Source organism: Oncorhynchus mykiss, chromosome 26, assembly GCF_013265735.2.
Source record: "Oncorhynchus mykiss isolate Arlee chromosome 26, USDA_OmykA_1.1, whole genome shotgun sequence".
NCBI classification, from domain to species: domain Eukaryota; kingdom Metazoa; phylum Chordata; class Actinopteri; order Salmoniformes; family Salmonidae; genus Oncorhynchus; species Oncorhynchus mykiss.
The window spans coordinates 41465145-41489981 of NC_048590.1; the positions used below are offsets into that span (position 1 = coordinate 41465145).

General features: G+C 47.2%; 1 protein-coding gene across 8 annotated transcripts in view; it reads right to left on the bottom strand.

Moving 5' to 3' along the window:
* Positions 1-24837, bottom strand: part of LOC110515873 (dmX-like protein 2) — a 105232-nt gene that overhangs the window by 2429 nt on the left and 77966 nt on the right. For 5 of the 8 annotated variants that reach the window (XM_036964142.1, XM_036964144.1, XM_036964141.1 and 2 more), the window contains 11 exons: positions 23664-23865; positions 22797-22914; positions 21297-21362; positions 12646-12732; positions 11265-11386; positions 11038-11182; positions 8240-8300; positions 5231-5358; positions 4689-4766; positions 3299-3390; positions 3151-3203 (listed from right to left, as the gene is read on the bottom strand). In XM_036964142.1, the coding sequence (XP_036820037.1) occupies positions 3151-3203; positions 3299-3390; positions 4689-4766; positions 5231-5358; positions 8240-8300; positions 11038-11182; positions 11265-11386; positions 12646-12732; positions 21297-21362; positions 22797-22914; positions 23664-23865 (1152 nt within the window). Of the gene's footprint in view, positions 1-2814; positions 2868-3150; positions 3204-3298; positions 3391-4688; positions 4767-5230; positions 5359-8239; positions 8301-11037; positions 11183-11264; positions 11387-12645; positions 12733-21296; positions 21363-22796; positions 22915-23663; positions 23866-24837 lie in introns of all 8 variants that reach the window. The other 3 variants (XM_036964146.1, XM_036964143.1, XM_036964140.1) reach the window with 2 other exon arrangements.

The following is a 24837-nucleotide window of genomic DNA, read 5'->3' on the forward strand; positions in this document are numbered from 1 at the left end:
AGCTCAACTTACCCTGTTCCTATGCTCAACTTACCCTGTTCCTATGCTCAACTTACCCTGTTCCTATGCTCAACTTACCCTGTTCCTATGCTCAACTTACCCTGTTCCTATGCTCAACTTACCCTGTTCCCATGCTCAAAGTACCCTGTTCCCATGCTCAACTTACCCTGTTCCTATGCTCAAAGTACCCTGTTCCCATGCTCAACTTACCCTGTTCCTATGCTCAACTTACCCTGTTCCTATGCTCAATTTACCCTGTTCCTATGCTCAACTTACCCTGTTCCTATGCTCAACTTACCCTGTTCCCTATGCTCAACTTACCCTGTTCCCTATGCTCAACTTACCCTGTTCCCTATGCTCAATTTACCCTGTTCCCTATGCTCAACTTACCCTGTTCCTATGCTCAACTTACCCTGTTCCTATGCTCAACTTACCCTGTTCCTATGCTCAACTTACCCTGTTCCTATGCTCAACTTACCCTGTTCCTATGCTCAACTTACCCTGTTCCTATGCTCAACTTACCCCCATAAACGGGAGACCACTTTTTTTTGGCCAAGCTATGTTTTCAAAACTGTAATGTTTACATAAATTCGGATTATTCCCAGGGATACACAACAACAACTGCCTTAATGTTACTGGACCACAGGAAGAGTAGCTGCTGCCTTGGCAGGAACTAATGGACTCCAGGAAGAGTAGCTGCTGCCTTGGCAGGAACTAATGGACTCCAGGAAGAGTAGCTGCTGCCTTGGCAGGAACTAATGGACACCAGTAAGAGTAGCTGCTGCCTTGGCAGGAACTAATGGACCACAGGAAGAGTAGCTGCTGCCCTGGCAGGAACTAATGGACTCCAGGAAGAGTAGCTGCTGCCTTGGCAGGAACTAATGGACTCCAGGAAGAGTAGCTGCTGCCTTGGCAGGAACTAATGGACCTCATGAAGAGCAGCTGATGCCTTGGCAGGAACGAATGGACCACATGAAGAGTAGCTGATGCCTTTGCAGGAACTAATGGACTCCAGGAAGAGTAGCTGCTGCCTTGGCAGGAACTAATGGACACCAGTAAGAGTAGCTGCTGCCTTGGCAGGAACTAATGGACGACAGGAAGAGAAGCTGCTGACTTAGCAGGAACTAATGGACCTCATGAAGAGTAGCTGATGCCTTGGCAGGAACTAATGGACCACAGGAAGAGTAGCTGATGCCTTGGCAGGAACTAATGGACCTCATGAAGAGCAGCTGATGCCTTGGCAGGAACGAATGGACCCCATGAAGAGTAGCTGATGCCTTTGCAGGAACTAATGGACCACAGGAAGAGTAACTGCTGCCTTGGCAGGAACTAATGGACCACAGGAAGAGTAGCTGATGCCTTGGCAGGAACGAATGGACCCCATGAAGAGTAGCTGATGCCTTTGCAGGAACTAATGGACCACAGGAAGAGTAACTGCTGCCTTGGCAGGAACTAATGGACCCCAGTAAGAGTAGCTGATGCCTTGGCAGGAAGTAATGGACCACAGGAAGAGTAACTGATGCCTTGGCAGGAACTAATGGACCACAGGAAGAGTAGCTGATGCCTTGGCAGGAACTAATGGACCACAGGAAGAGTAGCTGATGCCTTGGCAGGAACTAATGGACCACAGGAAGAGTAACTGCTGCCTTGGCAGGAACTAATGGACCACAGGAAGAGTAACTGCTGCCTTGGCAGGAACTAATGGACCACAGGAAGAGTAACTGCTGCCTTGGCAGGAACTAATGGACCACAGGAAGAGTAGCTGCTGCCTTGGCAGGAACTAATGGACCACAGGAAGAGTAACTGCTGCCTTGGCAGGAACTAATGGACCACAGGAAGAGTAGCTGCTGCCTTGGCAGGAACTAATGGACAACAGGAAGAGTAACTGCTGCCTTGGCAGGAACTAATGGACCACAGGAAGAGTAACTGCTGCCTTGGCAGGAACTAATGGACCACAGGAAGAGTAGTGCTGCCTTGGCAGGAACTAATGGACCACAGGAAGAGTAGCTGCTGCCTTGGCAGGAACTAATGGACCACAGGAAGAGTAACTGCTGCCTTGGCAGGAACTAATGGACCACAGGAAGAGTAACTGCTGCCTTGGCAGGAACTAATGGACCACAGGAAGAGTAACTGCTGCCTTGGCAGGAACTAATGGGGATCCTTAATAAATACAAATACAAACATCCAGTTCTGGTTGCCTATTTATAAATTATTTATTAAATCATTATTTATTGAAGTTCTTGTCTCTCGTTATCATTGATCCTCTGCTAACTACATTCTTCACCTCTGGCCTAAGAACAGCCCTTAGTCTGGAGTTATCATTGAACCTCTGCTAGCTACATTCTTCACCTCTGGCCTAACAACAGCCCTTAGTCTGGAGTTATCATTGAACCTCTGCTAGCTACATTCTTCACCTCTGGCCTAAGAACAGCCCTTAGTCTGGAGTTATCACACAATACTCCCAGAGTTCTCATGCCTTATTGCTTAAATATCTTTGTGAAAAAGAAGTCTATATTTCCCTTGACGGAGTGATGCTGAATGTAAAAATGTCCTAACTTACCCCACTCTCCTCTACTTTGCTTGATCAAGTCAAAATTTGATCAGTCACCTAATCTTTCATGTAATGGAGACACAATTGTGGCATCTAACTAGTTCATTTGGCTGGTTTTATCTGCTGTGGTAACTTTGTATGTTCATTTCTGGAGGACTGAAATGACAACTAAATCTTACCATGTACCATGGCGTTACTAGGGGAAATAAGAGTGTCCCACAGGAAGACATTTTTGGAGGACTGAAATTACAACTAAATCTTACCATGTACCATGGCGTTACTAGGTGAAATAAGAGTGTCCCACAGGCAGACATTTCTGGAGGACTGAAATTACAACTAAATCTTACCATGTACCATGGCGTTACTAGGGGAAATAAGAGTGTCCCACAGGAAGACATTTCTGGAGGACTGAAATTACAACTAAATCTTACCATGTACCATGGCGTTACTAGGGGAAATAAGAGTGTCCCACAGGAAGACATTTCTGGAGGACTGAAATTACAACTAAATCTTACCATGTACCATGGCGTTACTAGGGGAAATAAGAGTGTCCCACAGGAAGACATTTCTGGAGGACTGAAATTACAACTAAATCTTACCATGTACCATGGCGTTACTAGGTGAAATAAGAGTGTCCCACAGGCAGACATTTCTGGAGGAGAAAAGGAGAAAAGAGTTTGTCATTGGAGTTACTGTTATGACAGTATTGAGACTGGTGTAGTTTTGATATGTAATGTTGATACTGACCTGCTGTCGTTGGACTGTCCTGCCGTTGCGATGAGACTGGAGGAAGTGATGAAGGCAAAATCACCACAGGTCTTAGAGTGGCACTGCCAACTCTACAGAGAGACAGAGAGAGAGAGTGAGTCAGAGAGAGAGAGAAGGAACGAGTCAGAGAGAGAGAGGGAACGAGACAGAGAGAGAGAGGGAACGAGACAGAGACCGAGAGAGGGAACGAGACAGAGACCGAGAGAGGGAACGAGACAGAGACCGAGAGAGAGAGAGGGGGAAAGAGACAGAAACCGAGAGTGAGTCAGAGAGAGAGAGGAAAAGAGACAGAGACCGAGAGAGAGAGACAGAGAGAGAGAGTGAGTCAGAGAGAGAGAGAAGGAAAGAGACAGAGACCGAGAATGAGAGAGAGAGAGGGAACGAGACAGAGAGAGAGTGAGTCAGAGAGAGAGAGGGAACGAGTCAGAGAGAGAGAGGGAACGAGACAGAGAGAGAGAGGGAACGAGACAGAGAGAGAGAGGGAACGAGACAGAGACCGAGAGAGGGAACGAGACAGAGACCGAGAGAGGGAACGAGACAGAGACCGAGAGAGAGAGAGGGGGAAAGAGACAGAAACCGAGAGTGAGTCAGAGAGAGAGAGGAAAAGAGACAGAGACCGAGAGAGAGAGACAGAGAGAGAGAGTGAGTCAGAGAGAGAGAGAAGGAAAGAGACAGAGACCGAGAATGAGAGAGAGAGAGGGAACGAGACAGAGAGAGAGTGAGTCAGAGAGAGAGAGGGAACGAGTCAGAGAGAGAGAGGGAACGAGACAGAGAGAGAGAGGGAACGAGACAGAGAGAGAGAGGGAACGAGACAGAGACCGAGAGAGGGAACGAGACAGAGACCGAGAGAGAGAGTCAGAGAGTGAGTCAGAGAGAGAGAGAGGGAAAGCGATAGAGACCGAGAGAGAGACGGAAAGAGACAGAGACCGAGAGAGAGAGGGAAAGAGACAGAAACCGAGAGAGACAGAGAGAGAGAGGGAAAGAGACAGAAACCGAGAGAGAGACAGAGAGAGAGAGGGAAAGAGACAGAGACCGAGAGAGAGACAGAGAGAGAGAGGGAGATCCAGAGAGAGAGGGAGATTGAGAGAGAGAGACAGGGAGAGCGAAAGAGAGGGAGAGAGAGAGCGAGACAGAGAGAGGGGGGAGAGAAAGAACAGAGGGGGAGTCAGACCGAGCGAGAGAGGAAGGGAGATAGAAGGCTGTGTTAGCCTCAGCCAAGCAGACAGAGGAAATCAATCACTCCTAATCACTCACACACGCCCACTCTCTCACTCTCCCACCCTCTGTAAAACCCCCATCCCTAATCTTTCAAGCACTAGTGTGTGTGTGTGTGCGTGTGTGTGTGTGCGCGCACACGTGTGTTACGTACCACGTAGGGCTTGGGGTTAGAGGAGGTCTGGTTGACCTGCCACAGACTGAGGAAGCCTTCTCCATCTGATACACCACACTGGAGAGACAGACAGAGAGAGAGACAGAGAGATAGCAAGAGACAGAGAGAGACAGAGATAGCGAGAGAGAGAGACAGAGATAGCGAGAGAGAGACAGCGAGAGACAGAGACAGAGAGACACGTGGAGAGACAGAGAGATAGCGAGAGACAGAGAGATAGCGAGAGACAGAGAGATAGCGAGAGACAGAGAGATAGCGAGAGACAGAGAGATAGCGAGAGACAGAGAGATAGCGAGAGACAGAGAGATAGCGAGACAGAGAGAAAGACAGAGCGAGATAGACAGAGAGAGAGGCAGATACAGAGAGAGCGACAGGAAGAGAGAGACAGACAGACACAGAGAGACAGCGACACAGAGAGAGACAGACAGATAGAAACAGAGACCAACACAGAGAGATCAGCACAATCATAATACTGAGGATGAAAAATAGTATTGTTGTCTGTGTGTGTGTGTCTGTGTGTGGACCTTGTTTCCCTGTGAGTTGAAGTAGAGGCGTGTGACTCTGGCATTGCCTGCCTGTCTGAAGCAGATGAGTTGCTGTGGCCTGTTCCACTCAAACATACGGACACTGCCGTCCTGAGCCCCAGTCATATCTAATACACAAACACAGAAACATTAGGAAATGTTTGAAATTCCCCTGTTTGAAGGAACATACCAGTCATTCAAACAGTGTTGTGTACAGGCCGTCAGTATGCTGTATAGTACACATACTGTATAAGTAGTGGCATACTGTATATAACCTAGTAGTGGCATACTGTATATAACCTAGTAGTGGCATACTGTATATAACCTAGTAGTGGCATACTGTATATAACCTAGTAGTGGCATACTGTATATAACCTAGTAGTGGCATACTGTATATAACCTAGTAGTGGCATACTGTATATAACCTAGTAGTGGCATACTGTATATAACCTAGTAGTGGCATACTGTATATATCCTAGTAGTGGTATACTGTATATAACCTAGTAGTGGTTATAACCACTGCATATAACCAAGTAGTGGTTATAACCACTGTATATAACCAAGTAGTGGTTATAACCACTGTATATAACCAAGTAGTGGTTATAACCACTGTATATAACCAAGTAGTGGTTATAACCACTGTATATAACCAAGTAGTGGTTATAACCACTGTATATAACCTAGTAGTGTCATACTGTATATAACCTAGTAGTGGCATACTGTATATAACCTAGTAGTGGTATACTGTATATAACCTAGTAGTGGCATAGTGTATATAACCTAGTAGTGGCATACTGTATATAACCTAGTAGTGGCATACTGTATATAACCTAGTAGTGGCATACTGTATATAACCTAGTAGTGGCATACTGTATATAACCTAGTAGTGGCATACTGTATATAACCTAGTAGTGGCATACTGTATATAACCTAGTAGTGGCATACTGTATATATCCTAATAGTGGCATACTGTATATAACCAAGTAGTGGTATACTGTATATAACCAAGTAGTGGTATACTGTATATAACCTAGTAGTGGCATATTGTATATAACCTAGTAGTGGCATACTGTATATAACCTAGTAGTGGCATACTGTATATAACCTAGTAGAGGCATACTGTATATATCCTAATAGTGGCATACTGTATATAACCAAGTAGTGGTATACTGCATATAACCAAGTAGTGGTATACTGTATATAACCTAGTAGTGGCATACTGTATATAACCTAGTAGTGGTATACTGTATATAACCTAGTAGTGGCATACTGTATATAACCTAATAGTGGCATACTGTATATAACTTAGTAGTGGTATACTGTATATAACCTAGTAGTGGCATATTGTATATAACCTAGTAGTGGTATACTGTATATAACCTAGTAGTGGTATACTGTATATAACCTAGTAGTGGCATACTGTATATAACCTAGTAGTGGCATACTGTATACAACCTAGTAGTGGTATACTGTATATAACCTAGTAGTGGCATACTGTATATAACCTAGTAGTGGTATACTGTATATAACCTAGTAGTGGTATACTGTATATAACCTAGTAGTGGCATACTGTATACAACCTAGTAGTGGCATACTGTATACAACCTAGTAGTGACATACTGTATACAACCTAGTAGTGGTATACTGTATATTACCTAGTAGTGGCATACTGTATATAACCTAGTAGTGGTATACTGTATATAACCTAGTAGTGGTATATGGTACTGTATACATTAGATGGTACCTACAGTACTGGAATATGGGGTGGGAGGTCATTCTCTTCACATTGTTCAGGTTCCTCTGTATATAACCTAGTAGTGGTATACTGTATATAACCAAATAGTGGTATACTGTATATAACCTAGTAGTGGTATACTGTATACAACCTAGTAGTGGTATACTGTATATAACCTAGTAGTGGTATATGGTACTGTATACATTAGATGATACCTACAGTACTGGAATATGGGGTGGGAGGTCATTCTCTTCACATTGTTCAGGTTCCTCTGTATATAACCTAGTAGTGGTATATGGTACTGTATACATTAGATGGTACCTACAGTACTGGAATATGGGGTGGGAGGTCATTCTCTTCACATTGTTCAGGTTCCTCTGTATATAACCTAGTAGTGGTATACTGTATATTACCTAGTAGTGGCATACTGTATATAACCTAGTAGTGGTATACTGTATATAACCTAGTAGTGGCATACTGTATATAACCTAGTAGTGGCATACTGTATACAACCTAGTAGTGGTATACTGTATATAACCTAGTAGTGGCATACTGTATATAACCTAGTAGTGGTATACTGTATATAACCTAGTAGTGGCATACTGTATACAACCTAGTAGTGACATACTGTATACAACCTAGTAGTGGGATACTGTATATTACCTAGTAGTGGCATACTGTATATAACCTAGTAGTGGTATACTGTATATAACCTAGTAGTGGTATACTGTATATAACCTAGTAGTGGTATATGGTACTGTATACATTAGATGGTACCTACAGTACTGGAATATGGGGTGGGAGGTCATTCTCTTCACATTGTTCAGGTTCCTCTGTATATAACCTAGTAGTGGTATACTGTACATAACCAAGTAGTGGTATACTGTATATAACCTAGTAGTGGTATACTGTATACAACCTAGTAGTGGTATACTGTATATAACCTAGTAGTGGTATATGGTACTGTATACATTAGATGATACCTACAGTACTGGAATATGGGGTGGGAGGTCATTCTCTTCACATTGTTCAGGTTCCTCTGTATATAACCTAGTAGTGGTATATGGTACTGTATACATTAGATGGTACCTACAGTACTGGAATATGGGGTGGGAGGTCATTCTCTTCACATTGTTCAGGTTCCTCTGTATATAACCTAGTAGTGGTATACTGTATATTACCTAGTAGTGGCATACTGTATATAACCTAGTAGTGGCATACTGTATATTACCTAGTAGTGGTATATGGTACTGTATACATTAGATGGTACCTACAGTACTGGAATATGGGGTGGGAGGTCATTCTCTTCACATTGTTCAGGTTCCTCTTCATAATCTGAAAAACAACATTCAAATAACCTAATACATCAAACTTCATTTGAAACCTCAATCTTTAAAAAAATCAGTCAATACACAGTGATGCCCTACACTACGGACTTCAGTAGTCAACTAGGACATTTCTTTGAACTGAAACAGCTCTGATGAAGGCCAACATGCCGATACGTCAGCTTCATAAACTGAAGTGATACTGGCCAGAGCAGTGGGCAGGTCTTTCTTTTAGTTCATTAAAACTACTCTACAACCTTTCACTCTAAAGGGGATTCATCATCTGAACTGGGACCTATTTTACACATACAGTCTGGCCTTACCAAGACTCACCACCTAGAATAGGACATATTTATACTTCTGGTACAAGGTACTCCATATTGACTGTAGCATGAAGAATTATCACTAGAATAGGACATATTTATACTTCTGGTACAAGGTACTCCATATTGACTGTAGCATGAAGAATTATCACTTGAATGGGGACATATTTATACTTCTGGTACAAGGTACTCCATATTGACTGTAGCATGAAGAATTATCACTTGAATGGGGACATATTTGAGAAGTGTTGATGCGGTGACGCAGGCCTGTACCTTGGGCAGCCGAGGAGACGCTGTGAGAGCTGGGTATCTGTGTGTTGATACTCTCCCATCTCTCTCATACAAACACACACACTGCCTATCTCTGGTAACATAGACTCATCTACCAGCCTGTTTAGTCCTCAACTCTCTGTATGTTTGGCCTGAGATAGATAAAGCAGTGTCCATATTCACTGGACTGACTAGGTCCAGCTAGCGGGCCTCGGTTCAGACACAGCGAGTGAGGAAAAGGGTGAGACAATGACTTCTGACATTAAAAGAAGAACGTTTGTCTGCTTGCTTTCAACCGTACTGTTTTACAGTACTCTGATGAGTTCTGCTAGGTACTGCTGCACATATTTCCTATGACACCAGAGCAGTGTGGGGAGAGACAATAGGAAGGGGTTTTCATAATAAACAGACAGGACCTTGAGTTTAGAGTGGTGAGCTGTGAGCCAGACAGGCTGGGACGGAGGTTTGACTCCTGAGTACTGTGTCCCTCTACAGGTCAGTACAGACTACTACCTCTCTCACTGGACTACACTGCACTGACAAGGTCCAAGTAAATGGAAAGTGGGAAAGGAGATACTCTACCTAGTCAGTTGTCCAACTGAATGCATTCAACTGAAATGTCAAAAGTTTGGAGTCACTTAGAAATGTCCTTGTTTTTGAAAGAAAAGCACATTTTGTTGTCCATTAAAATAACATCAAATTGATCAGAAATACAGTGTAGACATTGTTAATGTTGTAAATGACTATTGTTGCTGGAAACGTCTGATTTTTAATGGAATATCTACATAGGCGTACAGAGACCCATTATCAGCAACCATCACTCCTGTGTTCCAATGGCACATTGTGTTAGCTAATCTAATTTTAAAAGGCTAATTGATCATTAGAAAACCATTTTGCAATTATGTTAGCACAGCTGAAAACTGTTCTAATTAAAGAAGCAATACAACTGGCCATCTTTAGACTAGTTGAGTATCTGGAGATCCAGAATTAGTGGTTCGATTACAGGCTAAAAATGTCCAGAAACAAATAACTTTCTTCTGAAACTCGTCAGTTTATTCTTGTTCTGAGAAATGAAGGCTATTCCATGCGAGAAATTGCCAAGAAACTGAAGATCTCATACAATGTTGTGTACTACTCCCTTCACAGAACCGCCCAAACTGGCCCTAACCAGAATAGAAAGAGGAGTGGGAGGCCCCGGTGCACAACTGAGCAAGAGGACAAGTACATTCAAGTGTCTAGTTTGAGAAACAGACACCACACAAGTTCTCAACTGGAAGCTTCATTAAATAGTACCAGCAAAACACCAGTCTCAATGCCAGCAGTGGATAGGCGATTCCGGGATGCTGGCCCACGGAATAGCCTGAATTTCTCAGAACAAGAATATACTGACGAGTTTCAGAAGAAAGTTATTTGTTTCTGGACATTTTTAGCCTGTAATCAAACCCACAAATGCTGATGCTCCTGATACTCAACTAGTCTAAAGAAGGCCAGTTGTATTGCTTCTTTAATCAGCAAGACAGTTTTCAGCTGTGCTAACATAATTGTAAAAGGGTTTTCTAATGATCAATTAGTATTTTAACATGATAAACTTGGATTAGCTAACACAACGTGGCATTGGAACACAGGAGTGATGGTTGCTGATAATGGGCCTCTGTACACCCATGTAGATATTCCATTGAAAATCAGCCGTTTCCAGCTACAGTAGTCATTTACAACATTAACAATGTCTACACTGTATTACTGATCAATTTGATGTTATTTTAATGGACAACAAAATGTGCTTTTCTTTCAAAAACAAGGAAATGTTTAAGTGACCCCAAACTTCTGAACGGTAGTTTATTTATATACACACACTGTATGTATGTGTGTGTGTGTCTGTGTGTGATTATACTATGCATCTGTGTGTGTGTGAGTGGAGGATGTTTTGTGTGTGTAGGATGTTTTGTGTGTGTATGTGTGTGAATGAATGTGTGAGTGAGTGGAGGATGTTTTGTGTGTGTATGTGTGTGTGTGAGTGAGTGAGTGGAGGATGTTGTGTGTGTGTAGGATGTTTTGTGTGTGAGTGGAGGATGTTTTGTGTGTGAGTGAGTGGAGGATGTTTTGTGTGTGTGTGAGTGAGTGTGTGAGTGAGTGGAGGATGTTTGTGTGTCGTACCACACTAGCACCCATGCTGGTCTGCCCACTCCCCAGCCAGGGCATGGATGCAGAGGCTGCCATGTCTTTGGGGTTGAAGTGGGACGGGGTAGAGGAGGCCTGGGCAACGTTAGTGTGGGAAGAACGGTAGTCCACGTCATCAGAACTGAGGAGAGAAAGAAGTCCAACACAATGTATGAATATGTGTATATGTGTATGTGTATGTGTGTGTGTAACAGTGTATTGACCTGTGTGACTCCTTGTCAAAGTCCTCTCCTATCCAGGTGTAGGGCTGAGCAGCTAACAGAGTAGACACATCAACCTCCTGCACGTCGTGAGTGGACGCCAGCACTATCTCATTGGTGTTAGCCTGGAGGGGGAGGAGAGAGGGGGGGAGGGAGGGAGAGAAGAGAGGGGAGGGGGAGGGAGGGAGAGGGGAGGAGGGGATAAGGGAAGGAGGGAGAGAAGAGGGGGGGAGAGAAGAGAGGGGGGGATGAGAGGGGGAGGGGGGAGAGAAGAGAGGGTGGGGGAGAGAAGAGGGGGGGGGAGAAGGGGGGGAGAAGAGGGGGGGACGAGAGGGGAAGGGGGGGAGAAGAGGGGGGGGGGAGAAGAGAGGGGGGGATGAGAGGGGGAGGGGGGAGAGAAGACAGGGAGGGGGAGAGAAGAGGGGGGGGGGGGGGGAGAAGAGGGGGGGACGAGAGGGGAAGGGGGGAGAAGAGGGGGGGACGAGAGGGGAGGGAGGGAGAGAAGAGGGGGGGAGACGAGAGGGGAGGGAGGGAGGGGGGAGGGGTGAGAGAAGAGGCCAGTAAATGTATACCACATTCCAACGTATAGAAACATTTAGATGTGGTGAAGTGTGTGTTAACCCCCCTAAGGCTGATGTCCACGCCCATGTGGAAATCTATTTAGCAGAATACAAAAATCCATCAGTATAAGTTAGAGATATCATTTTTTTTGCATTGGATGTGTCTCAATCCACCGCATCCGCCTATGTAACACTTCCGCATTTGGGGTGAAAGGTGACAGAGCTAGAGCAGTGTTTGTCAGACCATGAGACATCAGAAAATCGGTACTCTCACAAAATCGTCTGTAGCGACGGAACGGTTTGGACAAAAATCCCTTTACGGAGGAGACTCTCAGGAACACGATGGTGTTCTCCGTTTTGCTCTACGGCCCCCACAAGGGTCTGAAGCCGATACTGCCGATCTGCCAACTTCTGTCTGTAGGGTCCCAACAGTTTGGGCTAAACACTGATCTGTGTAAAGGTGACTCTCAGGAACACGTATACATGGGCTGTTCTGCTCTAGGACGTCCACAGGTCTCACAAGTCCAGTCTGAAGGTCCCCCGGTACCAGTTTAAAATCATTTATGGAAGTATATATGGAGACTGTTTAGTGACAAAAATAAGGGATTAAATAGATGTAAAAAAAAGTATAAAATTAGACAGGGCTTAGACTGTTATATGTTAACTGGTGGCCTTATTGGCCAGTCTAATGGAATCCACTCTACTCATTTATCTCTATGGTGTCGGACTCTAAAACCTGACGTAGTTTGACATTCAGGTGCCATGTTCATCAAATGGGAAAGCTTTGTGTGTGGGTGTCTGTGTGCACTGCAGAGGTCTCTCACCCTGTTGATGGCGAAGGCCATGATGATGTCAGACTCCTTGTGGATGATCTTAGCATTCCTTCCTGGGTAGCCTAAGTCTCCCTCCACCTGGAACACATTATCACAGCACCCGCCATCATTTAGTACACCTGGTACATACATACTGTACACAGACACACAATGTCTTAGCATAGACACCTGTTACATACACACACAGCCACACGCTATCACAACACCCCTACACTGACACACAGCCACACACAGCAGTGACACAGTGAGCACTCAGAGAGAACATGCAGGTTAGGTCCACGTGACACCTCTCTGTCAGAGCTGGAAGAGGGGCTGGAATAAGTCATCATTACAGAGGGGATGATAGTATTTAGGAAGAGATGAAGAATGGGTCCAGCAGCAGAAGAATGAAAGACTTTAGGCCCAGCTATAGAAGGAATGACCAGACAGAGACAGACCGTGTGTTAGTGGGGGTAGAGACAGACCGTGTGTCAGTGGGGGTAGAGACAGACTGTGTGTTAGTGGGGGTAGAGACAGACCGTGTGTTAGTGGGGGGAGAGACAGACCGTGTGTTAGTGGGGGGAGAGACAGACCGTGTGTTAGTGGGGGGAGAGACAGACCGTGTGTTAGTGGGGGGAGAGACAGACCGTGTGTTAGTGGGGGGAGAGACAGACCGTGTGTTAGTGGGGGTAGAGACAGACCGTGTGTTAGTGGGGGGTAGAGACAGACCGTGTGTTAGTGGGGGTAGAGACAGACCGTGTGTTAGTGGGGGTAGAGACAGACCGTGTGTTAGTGGGGGGAGAGACAGACCGTGTGTTAGTGGGGGTAGAGACAGACCGTGTGTCAGTGGGGGTAGAGACAGACCGTGTGTCAGTGGGGGCTAGAGACAGACCGTGTGTTAGTGGGGGGTAGAGACAGACCGTGTGTTAGTGGGGGGTAGAGACAGACTGTGTGTTAGTGGGGGGTAGAGACAGACCGTGTGTTAGTGGGGGGTAGAGACAGACCGTGTGTCAGTGGGGGTAGAGACAGACCGTGTGTCAGTGGGGGTAGAGACAGACCGTGTCAGTGTGGGTAGAGACAGACCGTGTCAGTGTGTTAGTGGGGGTAGAGACAGACCGTGTCAGTGTGTTAGTGGGGGTAGAGACAGACCGTGTCAGTGTGTTAGTGGGGGTAGAGACAGACCGTGTCAGTGTGTTAGTGGGGGTAGAGACAGACCGTGTCAGTGTGTTAGTGGGGGTAGAGACAGACCGTGTTAGTGGGGGTAGAGACAGACCGTGTCAGTGTGTCAATGGGGGTAGAGACAGACCATGTCAGTGTGTCAGTGGGGGTAGAGACAGACCGTGTGTCAGTGGGGGTAGAGACAGACCGTGTGTCAGTGGGGGTAGAGACAGACCGTGTGTCAGTGGGGGTAGAGACAGACCGTGTGTCAGTGGGGGTAGAGACAGACCGTGTGTCAGTGGGGGTAGAGACAGACCGTGTGTCAGTGGGGGTAGAGACAGACCGTGTGTCAGTGGGGGTAGAGACAGACCGTGTGTTAGTGGGGGGAGAGACAGACCGTGTGTTAGTGGGGGTAGAGACAGACCGTGTGTCAGTGGGGGTAGAGACAGACCGTGTGTCAGTGGGGGCTAGAGACAGACCGTGTGTTAGTGGGGGGTAGAGACAGACCGTGTGTTAGTGGGGGGTAGAGACAGACTGTGTGTTAGTGGGGGGTAGAGACAGACCGTGTGTTAGTGGGGGGTAGAGACAGACCGTGTGTTAGTGGGGGTAGAGACAGACCGTGTGTCAGTGGGGGTAGAGACAGACCGTGTCAGTGTGGGTAGAGACAGACCGTGTCAGTGTGTTAGTGGGGGTAGAGACAGACCGTGTCAGTGTGTTAGTGGGGGTAGAGACAGACCGTGTCAGTGTGTTAGTGGGGGTAGAGACAGACCGAGTCAGTGTGTTAGTGGGGGTAGAGACAGACCGTGTCAGTGTGTTAGTGGGGGTAGAGACAGACCGTGTTAGTGGGGGTAGAGACAGACCGTGTCAGTGTGTTAATGGGGGTAGAGACAGACCATGTCAGTGTGTCAGTGGGGGTAGAGACAGACCGTGTGTCAGTGGGGGTAGAGACAGACCGTGTGTCAGTGGGGGTAGAGACAGACCGTGTGTCAGTGGGGGTAGAGACAGACCGTGTGTCAGTGGGGGTAGAGACAGACCGTGTGTCAGTGGGGGTAGAGACAGACCGTGTGTCAGTGGGGGTAGAGACAGACCGTGTGTCAGTGGGGGTAGAGACAGACCGTGTGTCAGTGGGGGTAGAGACAGACCGTGTGTCAGTGGGGGTAGAGACAGACCGTGTGTCAGTGGGGGTAGAGACAGACCGTGTGTCAGTGGGGGTAGAGACAGACCGTGTGTCAGTGGGGGTAGAGACAGACCGTGTGTCAGTGGGGGTAGAGACAGACCGTGTGTCAGTGGGGGTAGAGACAGACCGTGTGTCAGTGGGGGTAGAGACAGACCGTGTGTCGGTGGGGGTAGAGACAGACCGTGTGTCAGTGGGGGTAGAGACAGACCGTGTGTCGGTGGGGGTAGAGACAGACCGTGTCAGTGTGTTAGTGGGGGTAGAGACAGACCGTGTCAGTGTGTTAGTGGGGGTAGAGACAGACCGTGTCCGTGTGGGTAGAGACAGACCGTGTCAGTGTGTTAGTGGGGGTAGAGACAGACTGTGTCAGTGTGGGTAGAGACAGACCGTGTCAGTGTGTTAGTGGGGGTAGAGACAGACCGTGTTAGTGGGGGTAGAGACAGACCGTGTGTCAGTGGGGGTAGAGACAGACCGTGTGTCAGTGGGGGTAGAGACAGACCGTGTGTCGGTGGGGGTAGAGACAGACCGTGTGTCGGTGGGGGTAGAGACAGACCGTGTGTCGGTGGGGGTAGAGACAGACCGTGTCAGTGTGTTAGTGGGGGTAGAGACAGACCGTGTCAGTGTGTTAGTGGGGGTAGAGACAGACCGTGTCCGTGTGGGTAGAGACAGACCGTGTCAGTGTGTCAGTGTGGGTAGATACAGACCGTGTCAATGTGTTAGTGGGGGTAGAGACAGACCGTGTTAGTGGGGGTAGAGACAGACCGTGTCAGTGTGTTAGTGGGGGTAGAGACAGACCGTGTCAGTGTGTTAGTGGGCGTAGAGACAGACCCTGTGTCAGTGGGCGTAGAGACAGACCGTGTGTCAGTGGGGGTAGAGACAGACCGTGTGTCAGAGGGGGTAGAGACAGACCGTGTGTCAGTGGGGGTAGAGACAGACCGTGTGTCAGTGGGGGTAGAGAAAGACCGTGTGTCAGTGGGGGTAGAGACAGACCGTGTGTCAGTGGGGGTAGAGACAGACCGTGTGTCAGTGGGGGTAGAGACAGACCGTGTGTCAGTGGGGGTAGAGACAGACCGTGTGTCAGTGGGGGTAGAGACAGACCGTGTGTCAGTGGGGGTAGAGACAGACCGTGCGTCAGTGGGGGTAGAGACAGACCGTGCGTCAGTGGGGGTAGAGACAGACCGTGTGTCAGTGGGGGTAGAGACAGACCGTGTGTCAGTGGGGGTAGAGACAGACCGTGTGTTAGTGGGGGGAGAGACAGACCGTGTGTTAGTGGGGGTAGAGACAGACCGTGTGTCAGTGGGGGTAGAGACAGACCGTGTGTCAGTGGGGGCTAGAGACAGACCGTGTGTTAGTGGGGGGTAGAGACAGACCGTGTGTTAGTGGGGGGTAGAGACAGACTGTGTGTTAGTGGGGGGTAGAGACAGACCGTGTGTTAGTGGGGGGTAGAGACAGACCGTGTGTTAGTGGGGGTAGAGACAGACCGTGTGTCAGTGGGGGTAGAGACAGACCGTGTCAGTGTGGGTAGAGACAGACCGTGTCAGTGTGTTAGTGGGGGTAGAGACAGACCGTGTCAGTGTGTTAGTGGGGGTAGAGACAGACCGTGTCAGTGTGTTAGTGGGGGTAGAGACAGACCGTGTCAGTGTGTTAGTGGGGGTAGAGACAGACCGTGTCAGTGTGTTAGTGGGGGTAGAGACAGACCGTGTTAGTGGGGGTAGAGACAGACCGTGTCAGTGTGTTAATGGGGGTAGAGACAGACCATGTCAGTGTGTCAGTGGGGGTAGAGACAGACCGTGTGTCAGTGGGGGTAGAGACAGACCGTGTGTCAGTGGGGGTAGAGACAGACCGTGTGTCAGTGGGGGTAGAGACAGACCGTGTGTCAGTGGGGGTAGAGACAGACCGTGTGTCAGTGGGGGTAGAGACAGACCGTGTGTCAGTGGGGGTAGAGACAGACCGTGTGTCAGTGGGGGTAGAGACAGACCGTGTGTCAGTGGGGGTAGAGACAGACCGTGTGTCAGTGGGGGTAGAGACAGACCGTGTGTCAGTGGGGGTAGAGACAGACCGTGTGTCAGTGGGGGTAGAGACAGACCGTGTGTCAGTGGGGGTAGAGACAGACCGTGTGTCGGTGGGGGTAGAGACAGACCGTGTGTCGGTGGGGGTAGAGACAGACCGTGTGTCAGTGGGGGTAGAGACAGACCGTGTGTCGGTGGGGGTAGAGACAGACCGTGTCAGTGTGTTAGTGGGGGTAGAGACAGACCGTGTCAGTGTGTTAGTGGGGGTAGAGACAGACCGTGTCCGTGTGGGTAGAGACAGACCGTGTCAGTGTGTTAGTGGGGGTAGAGACAGACTGTGTCAGTGTGGGTAGAGACAGACCGTGTCAGTGTGTTAGTGGGGGTAGAGACAGACCGTGTTAGTGGGGGTAGAGACAGACCGTGTGTCAGTGGGGGTAGAGACAGACCGTGTGTCAGTGGGGGTAGAGACAGACCGTGTGTCGGTGGGGGTAGAGACAGACCGTGTGTCGGTGGGGGTAGAGACAGACCGTGTCAGTGTGTTAGTGGGGGTAGAGACAGACCGTGTCAGTGTGTTAGTGGGGGTAGAGACAGACCGTGTCAGTGTGTTAGTGGGGGTAGAGACAGACCGTGTCCGTGTGGGTAGAGACAGACCGTGTCAGTGTGTCAGTGTGGGTAGAGACAGACCGTGTCAGTGTGTTAGTGGGGGTAGAGACAGACCGTGTCAGTGTGTCAGTGTGGGTAGAGACAGACCGTGTCAGTGTGTTAGTGGGGGTAGAGACAGACCGTGTTAGTGGGGGTAGAGACAGACCGTGTCAGTGTGTTAGTGGGGGTAGAGACAGACCGTGTCAGTGTGTTAGTGGGGGTAGAGACAGACCCTGTGTCAGTGGGCGTAGAGACAGACCGTGTGTCAGTGGGGGTAGAGACAGACCGTGTGTCAGAGGGGGTAGAGACAGACCGTGTGTCAGTGGGGGTAGAGACAGACCGTGTGTCAGTGGGGGTAGAGACAGACCGTGTGTCAGTGGGGGTAGAGACAGACCGTGTGTCAGTGGGGGTAGAGACAGACCGTGTGTCAGTGGGGGTAGAGACAGACCGTGTGTCAGTGGGGGTAGAGACAGACCGTGTGTCAGTGGGGGTAGAGACAGACCGTGTGTCAGTGGGGGTAGAGACAGACCGTGCGTCAGTGGGGGTAGAGACAGACCGTGCGTCAGTGGGGGTAGAGACAGACCGTGCGTCAGTGGGGGTAGAGACAGACCGTGTGTCAGTGGGGGTAGAGACAGACCGTGTGTTAGTTGGGGTAGAGACAGACCGTGTGTTAGTGGGGGTAGAGACAGACCGTGTGTTAGTGGGGGTAGAGACAGACCGTGTGTTGGTGGGGGTAGAGACAGACCGTGTGTTGGTGGGGGTAGAGACAGACCGTGTGTTGGTGGGGGTAGAGACAGACCGTGTGTTGGTGGGGGTAGAGACAGACCGTGTGTTGGTGGGGGTAGAGACAGACCGTGTGTTGGTGGGGGTAGAGACAGACCGTGTCAGTGTGTTGGTGGGGGTAGAGACAGACCGTGTCAGTGTGTTAGTGGGGGTAGAGACAGACCGTGTCAGTGTGGTGAGGTGATGTAATGAGGTAGTGGGTTAGTGACAGACAGTGGGTTGAGGTGATGAGGTAGTGGGTTAGTGACAGACATTGGGTTGAGGTGATGAGGTAGTGGGTTAGTGAAAGACAGTGGGTTGAGGTGATGAGATAGTGGGTTAGTGACAGACCTTGTCAGTGGGGTGGGGTGATGTGATGAGGTAGGTTAGTGACAGACATTTGGGTGAGGTGATGTGATGAGTTAATGGGTTAGTGACAGTGAGGTGATGAGGTAGTGGGTTAGTGACAGACCGTGTCAGTGGGGTGAGGTGATGTGATGAGTTAGTGGGTTAGTGACAGTGAGGTTAGGTAGTAGGTAAGGTTGCAAAATTATGCTAACTTTCCCCAAATTCTTACATTTTTCAGAAATCCTGGTTTAAGGATTATGGATTCTTATTCCTTCCTGATTCCAGGAATATTACAAATGTGATTTCTGGAAAACCCTGGTAGTGTTGGGTTAGTGAGTAGTAATGGTGAGGTGAAGCTCTGGAAAACCCTGGTCGTGTTGGGTTAGTGAGTAGTAATGGTGAGGTGAAGCTCTGGAAAACCCTGGTCGTGTTGGGTTAGTGAGTAGTAATGGTGAGGTGAAGCTCTGGAAAACCCTGGTCGTGTTGGGTTAGTGAGTAGTAATGGTGAGGTGAAGCTCTGGAAAACCCTGGTCGTGTTGGGTTAGTGAGTAGTAATGGTGAGGTGAAGCACTGGAAAACCCTGGTCGTGTTGGGTTAGTGAGTAGTAATGGTGAGGTGAAGAAGCTCTGGAAAACCCTGGTCGTGTTGGGTTAGTGAGTAGTAATGGTGAGGTGAAGCTCTGGAAAACCCTGGTAGTGTTGGGTTAGTGAGTAGTAATGGTGAGGTGAAGCTCTGGAAAACCCTGGTCGTGTTGGGTTAGTGAGTAGTAATGGTGAGGTGAAGCTCTGGAAAACCCTGGTCATGGTGGGTTAGTGAGTAGTAATGGTGAGGTGAAGTTCTGGAAAACCCTGGTTGTGTTGGGTTAGTGAGTAGTAATGGTGAGGTGAAGCTCTGGAAAACCCTGGTAGTGTTGGGTTAGTGCGTAGTAATGGTGAGGTGAAGCTCTGGAAAACCCTGGTAGTGTTGGGTTAGTGAGTAGTAATGGTGAGGTGAAGCTCTGGAAAACCCTGGTAGTGTTGGGTTAGTGAGTAGTAATGGTGAGGTGAAGCTCTGGAAAACCCTGGTCGTGTTGGGTTAGTGAGTAGTAATGGTGAGGTGAAGCTCTGGAAAACCCTGGTCATGGTGGGTTAGTGAGTAGTAATGGTGAGGTGAAGCTCTGGAAAACCCTGGTCGTGTTGGGTTAGTGAGTAGTAATGGTGAGGTGAAGCTCTGGAAAACCCTGGTCATGGTGGGTTAGTGAGTAGTAATGGTGAGGTGAAGCTCTGGAAAACCCTGGTCGTGTTGGGTTAGTGAGTAGTAATGGTGAGGTGAAGCCCTGGAAAACCCTGGTCGTGTTGGGTTAGTGAGTAGTAATGGTGAGGTGAAGCTCTGGAAAACCCTGGTCATGGTGGGTTAGTGAGTAGTAATGGTGAGGTGAAGCTCTGGAAAACCCTGGTAGTGTTGGGTTAGTGAGTAGTAATGGTGAGGTGAAGCTCTGGAAAACCCTGGTCGTGTTGGGTTAGTGAGTAGTAATGGTGAGGTGAAGAAGCTCTGGAAAACCCTGGTCGTGTTGGGTTAGTGAGTAGTAATGGTGAGGTGAAGCTCTGGAAAACCCTGGTCGTGTTGGGTTAGTGAGTAGTAATGGTGAGGTGAAGCTCTGGAAAACCCTGGTCGTGTTGGGTTAGTGAGTAGTAATGGTGAGGTGAAGCTCTGGAAAACCCTGGTCATGGTGGGTTAGTGAGTAGTAATGGTGAGGTGAAGCTCTGGAAAACCCTGGTCATGGTGGGTTAGTGAGTAGTAATGGTGAGGTGAAGAAGCTCTGGAAAACCCTGGTCGTGTTGGGTTAGTGAGTAGTAATGGTGAGGTGAAGCTCTGGAAAACCCTGGTCGTGTTGGGTTAGTGAGTAGTAATGGTGAGGTGAAGCTCTGGAAAACCCTGGTAGTGTTGGGTTAGTGAGTAGTAATGGTGAGGTGAAGAAGCTCTGGAAAACCCTGGTCGTGTTGGGTTAGTGAGTAGTAATGGTGAGGTGAAGCTCTGGAAAACCCTGGTCGTGTTGGGTTAGTGAGTAGTAATGGTGAGGTGAAGCTCTGGAAAACCCTGGTCGTGTTGGGTTAGTGAGTAGTAATGGTGAGGTAAAGCTCTGGAAAACCCTGGTAGTGTTGGGTTAGTGAGTAGTAATGGTGAGGTGAAGCTCTGGAAAACCCTGGTCATGGTGGGTTAGTGAGTAGTAATGGTGAGGTGAAGCTCTGGAAAACCCTGGTAGTGTTGGGTTTGTGAGTAGTAATGGTGAGGTAAAGCTCTGGAAAACCCTGGTAGTGTTGGGTTAGTGAGTAGTAATGGTGAGGTGAAGCTCTGGAAAACCCTGGTCATGGTGGGTTAGTGAGTAGTAATGGTGAGGTGAAGCTCTGGAAAACCCTGGTAGTGTTGGGTTTGTGAGTAGTAATGGTGAGGTGAAACTCTGGAAACCCTGGTAGTGTTGGGTTAGTGAGTAGTAATGGTGAGGTGAAGCATGCCAAGTGATTAGAAGAGAGACTTACACAGCCCTGAGCAGGTACCAGTTCATACTGTACAGACAGACACCTTGATACTACCTTGTTGGACCTGAGAGCTCCAGATACACAGTTTGGGCTGAGGAGATCCATATAGCCTTCAACACACTACACAACACATGCACAAAACACAAAATGAAGAAAACAAAAATGACAGGGTTGTTTGGATGGTAGATACACGCAGCCACACACACAGTCAGTGTGTCAATACGTGGATGAGGCAAAGGCTTCTCCCAACCCAAACAATGTCCAATCACATGGTAACAGAGTGGAGTGCTGGGGAGATAGCAGAGGTCTCTCTCAATGTAATGACAGTGGGTGGAGGGGAGGTTGGGGCACAGTCTCAACACCAAAGTCAAAATAAACACACCTTAAAGAGTCTACTTACTGGAAGTCAGGTATAAGGTAGTTTGAAATCACATCTTTAACTTTCTACTCAAATCTCAACAAAGCAGGATCTATGTATGTGGTTATAATTGCGTTTAGAAAGGAGATGCACCATATAAGATGACTGTCTGTGTTAGCAGATGTCTTCAGACATGATCATGAACATTTGAATAATACTAATAATAGAGGTGATTATAGTAGTGGTGATGGTGTGCAGACATCACAGAATTCTCTGTTCTTGATTACACAATACAAGGCCGTCAAAACCATAATAATAACAATAGAAGTGTGTGTGTGTGTGTGTGTGTGTGTGTGTGTGTGTGTGTGTGTGTGTGTGTGTGTGATATACACTACTCTTCAGAAGTTAAATTAACTGGGCCATAATGTACAAAATAATTATGGACCTTACTCAAAATACAGAATATATAAAATATAAATCAATAGAATTTGGGATTTGAAGAACTATTGTTATGAAGATGATTCTACGGACACATCCAGACCGATGATCTGTCTGACATGGTGCATGTTGTAGGAGAGGCTGGACTGGAGGAGGTAACACTATGTTAAACCTGTTTCTCAGAAGTTACCTGCTATGTACTCATTAACAAGTTAGGTGCTATAATGACACCTTTCTGAATCCACTTAATTAATCATTAACAAGTTAGGTGCTATAATGACACCTTTCTGAATCCACTTAATTAATCATTAACAAGTTAGGTGCTATAATGACACCTTTCTGAATCCACTTAATTAATCGTTAACAAGTTAGGTGCTATAATGACACCTTTCTGAATCCACTTAATTAATCATTAACAAGTTAGGTGCTATAATGACACCTTTCTGAATCCACTTAATTAATCGTTAACAAGTTAGGTGCTATAATGACACCTTTCTGAATCCACTTAATTAATCATTAACAAGTTAGGTGCTATAATGACACCTTTCTGAATCCACTTAATTAATCGTTAACAAGTTAGGTGCTATAATGACACCTTTCTGAATCCACCTTGAAACATATAATGACCAATTGACTAGTTTAATGTGTAAGTAATAACCAGGTAAATAAAGGATGCCTGGTGTATGAGACCAGACATGCTGTAGATGTAGGGGACAGACAGACACAGATTGTACCAGGGGTCCAGTTTAGCTCGTTACCTCGCTCTGCTTCCTCTTCTTAGTGAAGATATAGCGAATCAGAGTCTCCTGAAGAACTTCCTGTTTCACCAGGTAGTGCCAGAGACGCCTCGCAGGGAATGAAATGTGGTTCTTATTCCTGGAACACGAGACACACACACAGAAACATGTGAGAACATGGGTGTGTGTGTGTGTAGTCTAAGTATCTGTGTGTGTAGTCTATGGTCTATGTATCTGTGTGTAGTCTATGTTCTGTGTGTAGTCTATGTATCTGTGTGTGTAGTCTATGGATCTCTCTCTCTCTCTGTGTGTGTGTGTGTGTGTGTGTGTGTGTGTGTGTGTGTGTGTGGGTGTGTGTGTAGTCTATGTATCTGTGTGTAGTCTATATATCTGTGTATCTGTGTGTAGTCTATGTATCTCTCTGTGTGTGTTTGTGTGTGTGTGTGTGTGTGTGTGTGTTTGTGTAGTCTAAGTATCTGTGTGTGTAGTCTATGGTCTATGTATCTGTGTGTGTAGTCTATGTTCTGTGTGTAGTCTATGGTCTATGTATCTGTGTGTGTAGTCTATGGATCTCTCTGTGTGTGTGTGTGTGTGTGTGTGTGTGTGCAGTCTATGTATCTGTGTGTGTAGTCTATATATCTGTGTATCTGTGTGTGGTCTATGTATATGTTTGTGGTCTATGTATCTGTGTGTGAGTGTGTGTAGTCTATGTATCTCTCTCTGTGTGTGTGTGTGTGTGTGTGTGTGTGTGTGTGGTCTATGTATCTGTGTGTGTAGTCTATGTATCTCTGTGTGTGTAGTCTATGTATCTGTGTAGTCTATGTATCTGTGTGTGTGTGTGTAGTCTATGTATCTGTGTGTGTGTGTGTGTGTGTGAATAATACCCACTTGAAAGGTGTGTTGTCAGGCTCCAGCATGGCCTTGTGTCTCAGTATGGCGGGCCCCCCTCCTGTGCTGAGGTCAGTGGGGTAGGTGTTGATGTAGTTGGGAGGAGGACCATCAAACTTGTTCATCCTCTCCTGGAGTTGGGTCTCCCAGTTCTCTAGTGTCTTCAGCACAGCATTCCCCAGAGGAGACGTCACCGGCAGGTCTGATGGAGGGAGGATAGGACGATAACAGAAAGAAAAACTGTTTTGGTTGCGCCGCTCTAGAGAGTGAGTGAGTGAGTGAGTGAGTGAGTGAGTGAGTGAGTGAGTGAGTGAGTGAGTGAGTGAGTGAGTGAGTGAGTGAGTGAGTGAGTGAGTGAGTGAGTGAGTGAGTGAGTGCGTGCGTGCGTGCGTGCGTGCGTGCGTGCGTGCGTGCGTGCGTGAGTGAGTGAGTGAGTGAGTGAGTGAGTGAGTGTTGAATATTTTCGCGGTATATTACAATTGTTCCATCCCCAGAATAATTCACTTTTCTCCCGGGGTACACTGAATATCCCACCAAAACTGGAAGTGTCATTCAAAAGCATTATAAAGTATATAAATAGGCCTGTCTGGATGTAATTAGAGCTTTGATCCAAAATTCAACCCTGATGCTACCTGAGCCTGACGAGCCCTACATTAAAGACATTTACTGAGCCCTACACATTAAAGACATTTACTGAGCCCTACATTAAAGACATTTACTGAGCCCTACATTAAAGACATTTACTGAGCCCTACATTAAAGACATTTACTGAGCCCTACATTAAAGACATTTACTGAGCCCTACATGAAAGACATTTACTGAGCCCTACATTAAAGACATTTACTGAGCCCTACATTAAAGACATTTACTGAGCCCTACACATTAGACATTTACTGAGCCCTACATTAAAGACATTTACTGAGCCCTACATTAAAGACATTTACTGAGCCCTACATTAAAGACATTTACTGAGCCCTACACATTAGACATTTACTGAGCCCTACACAATAGACAGTTACTGAGCCCTACATTAAAGACATTTACTGAGCCCTACATTAAAGACATTTACTGAGCCCTACATTAAAGACATTTACTGAGCCCTACACATTAAAGACATTTACTGAGCCCTACATTAAATACATTTACTGAGCCCTACATTAAAGACATTTACTGA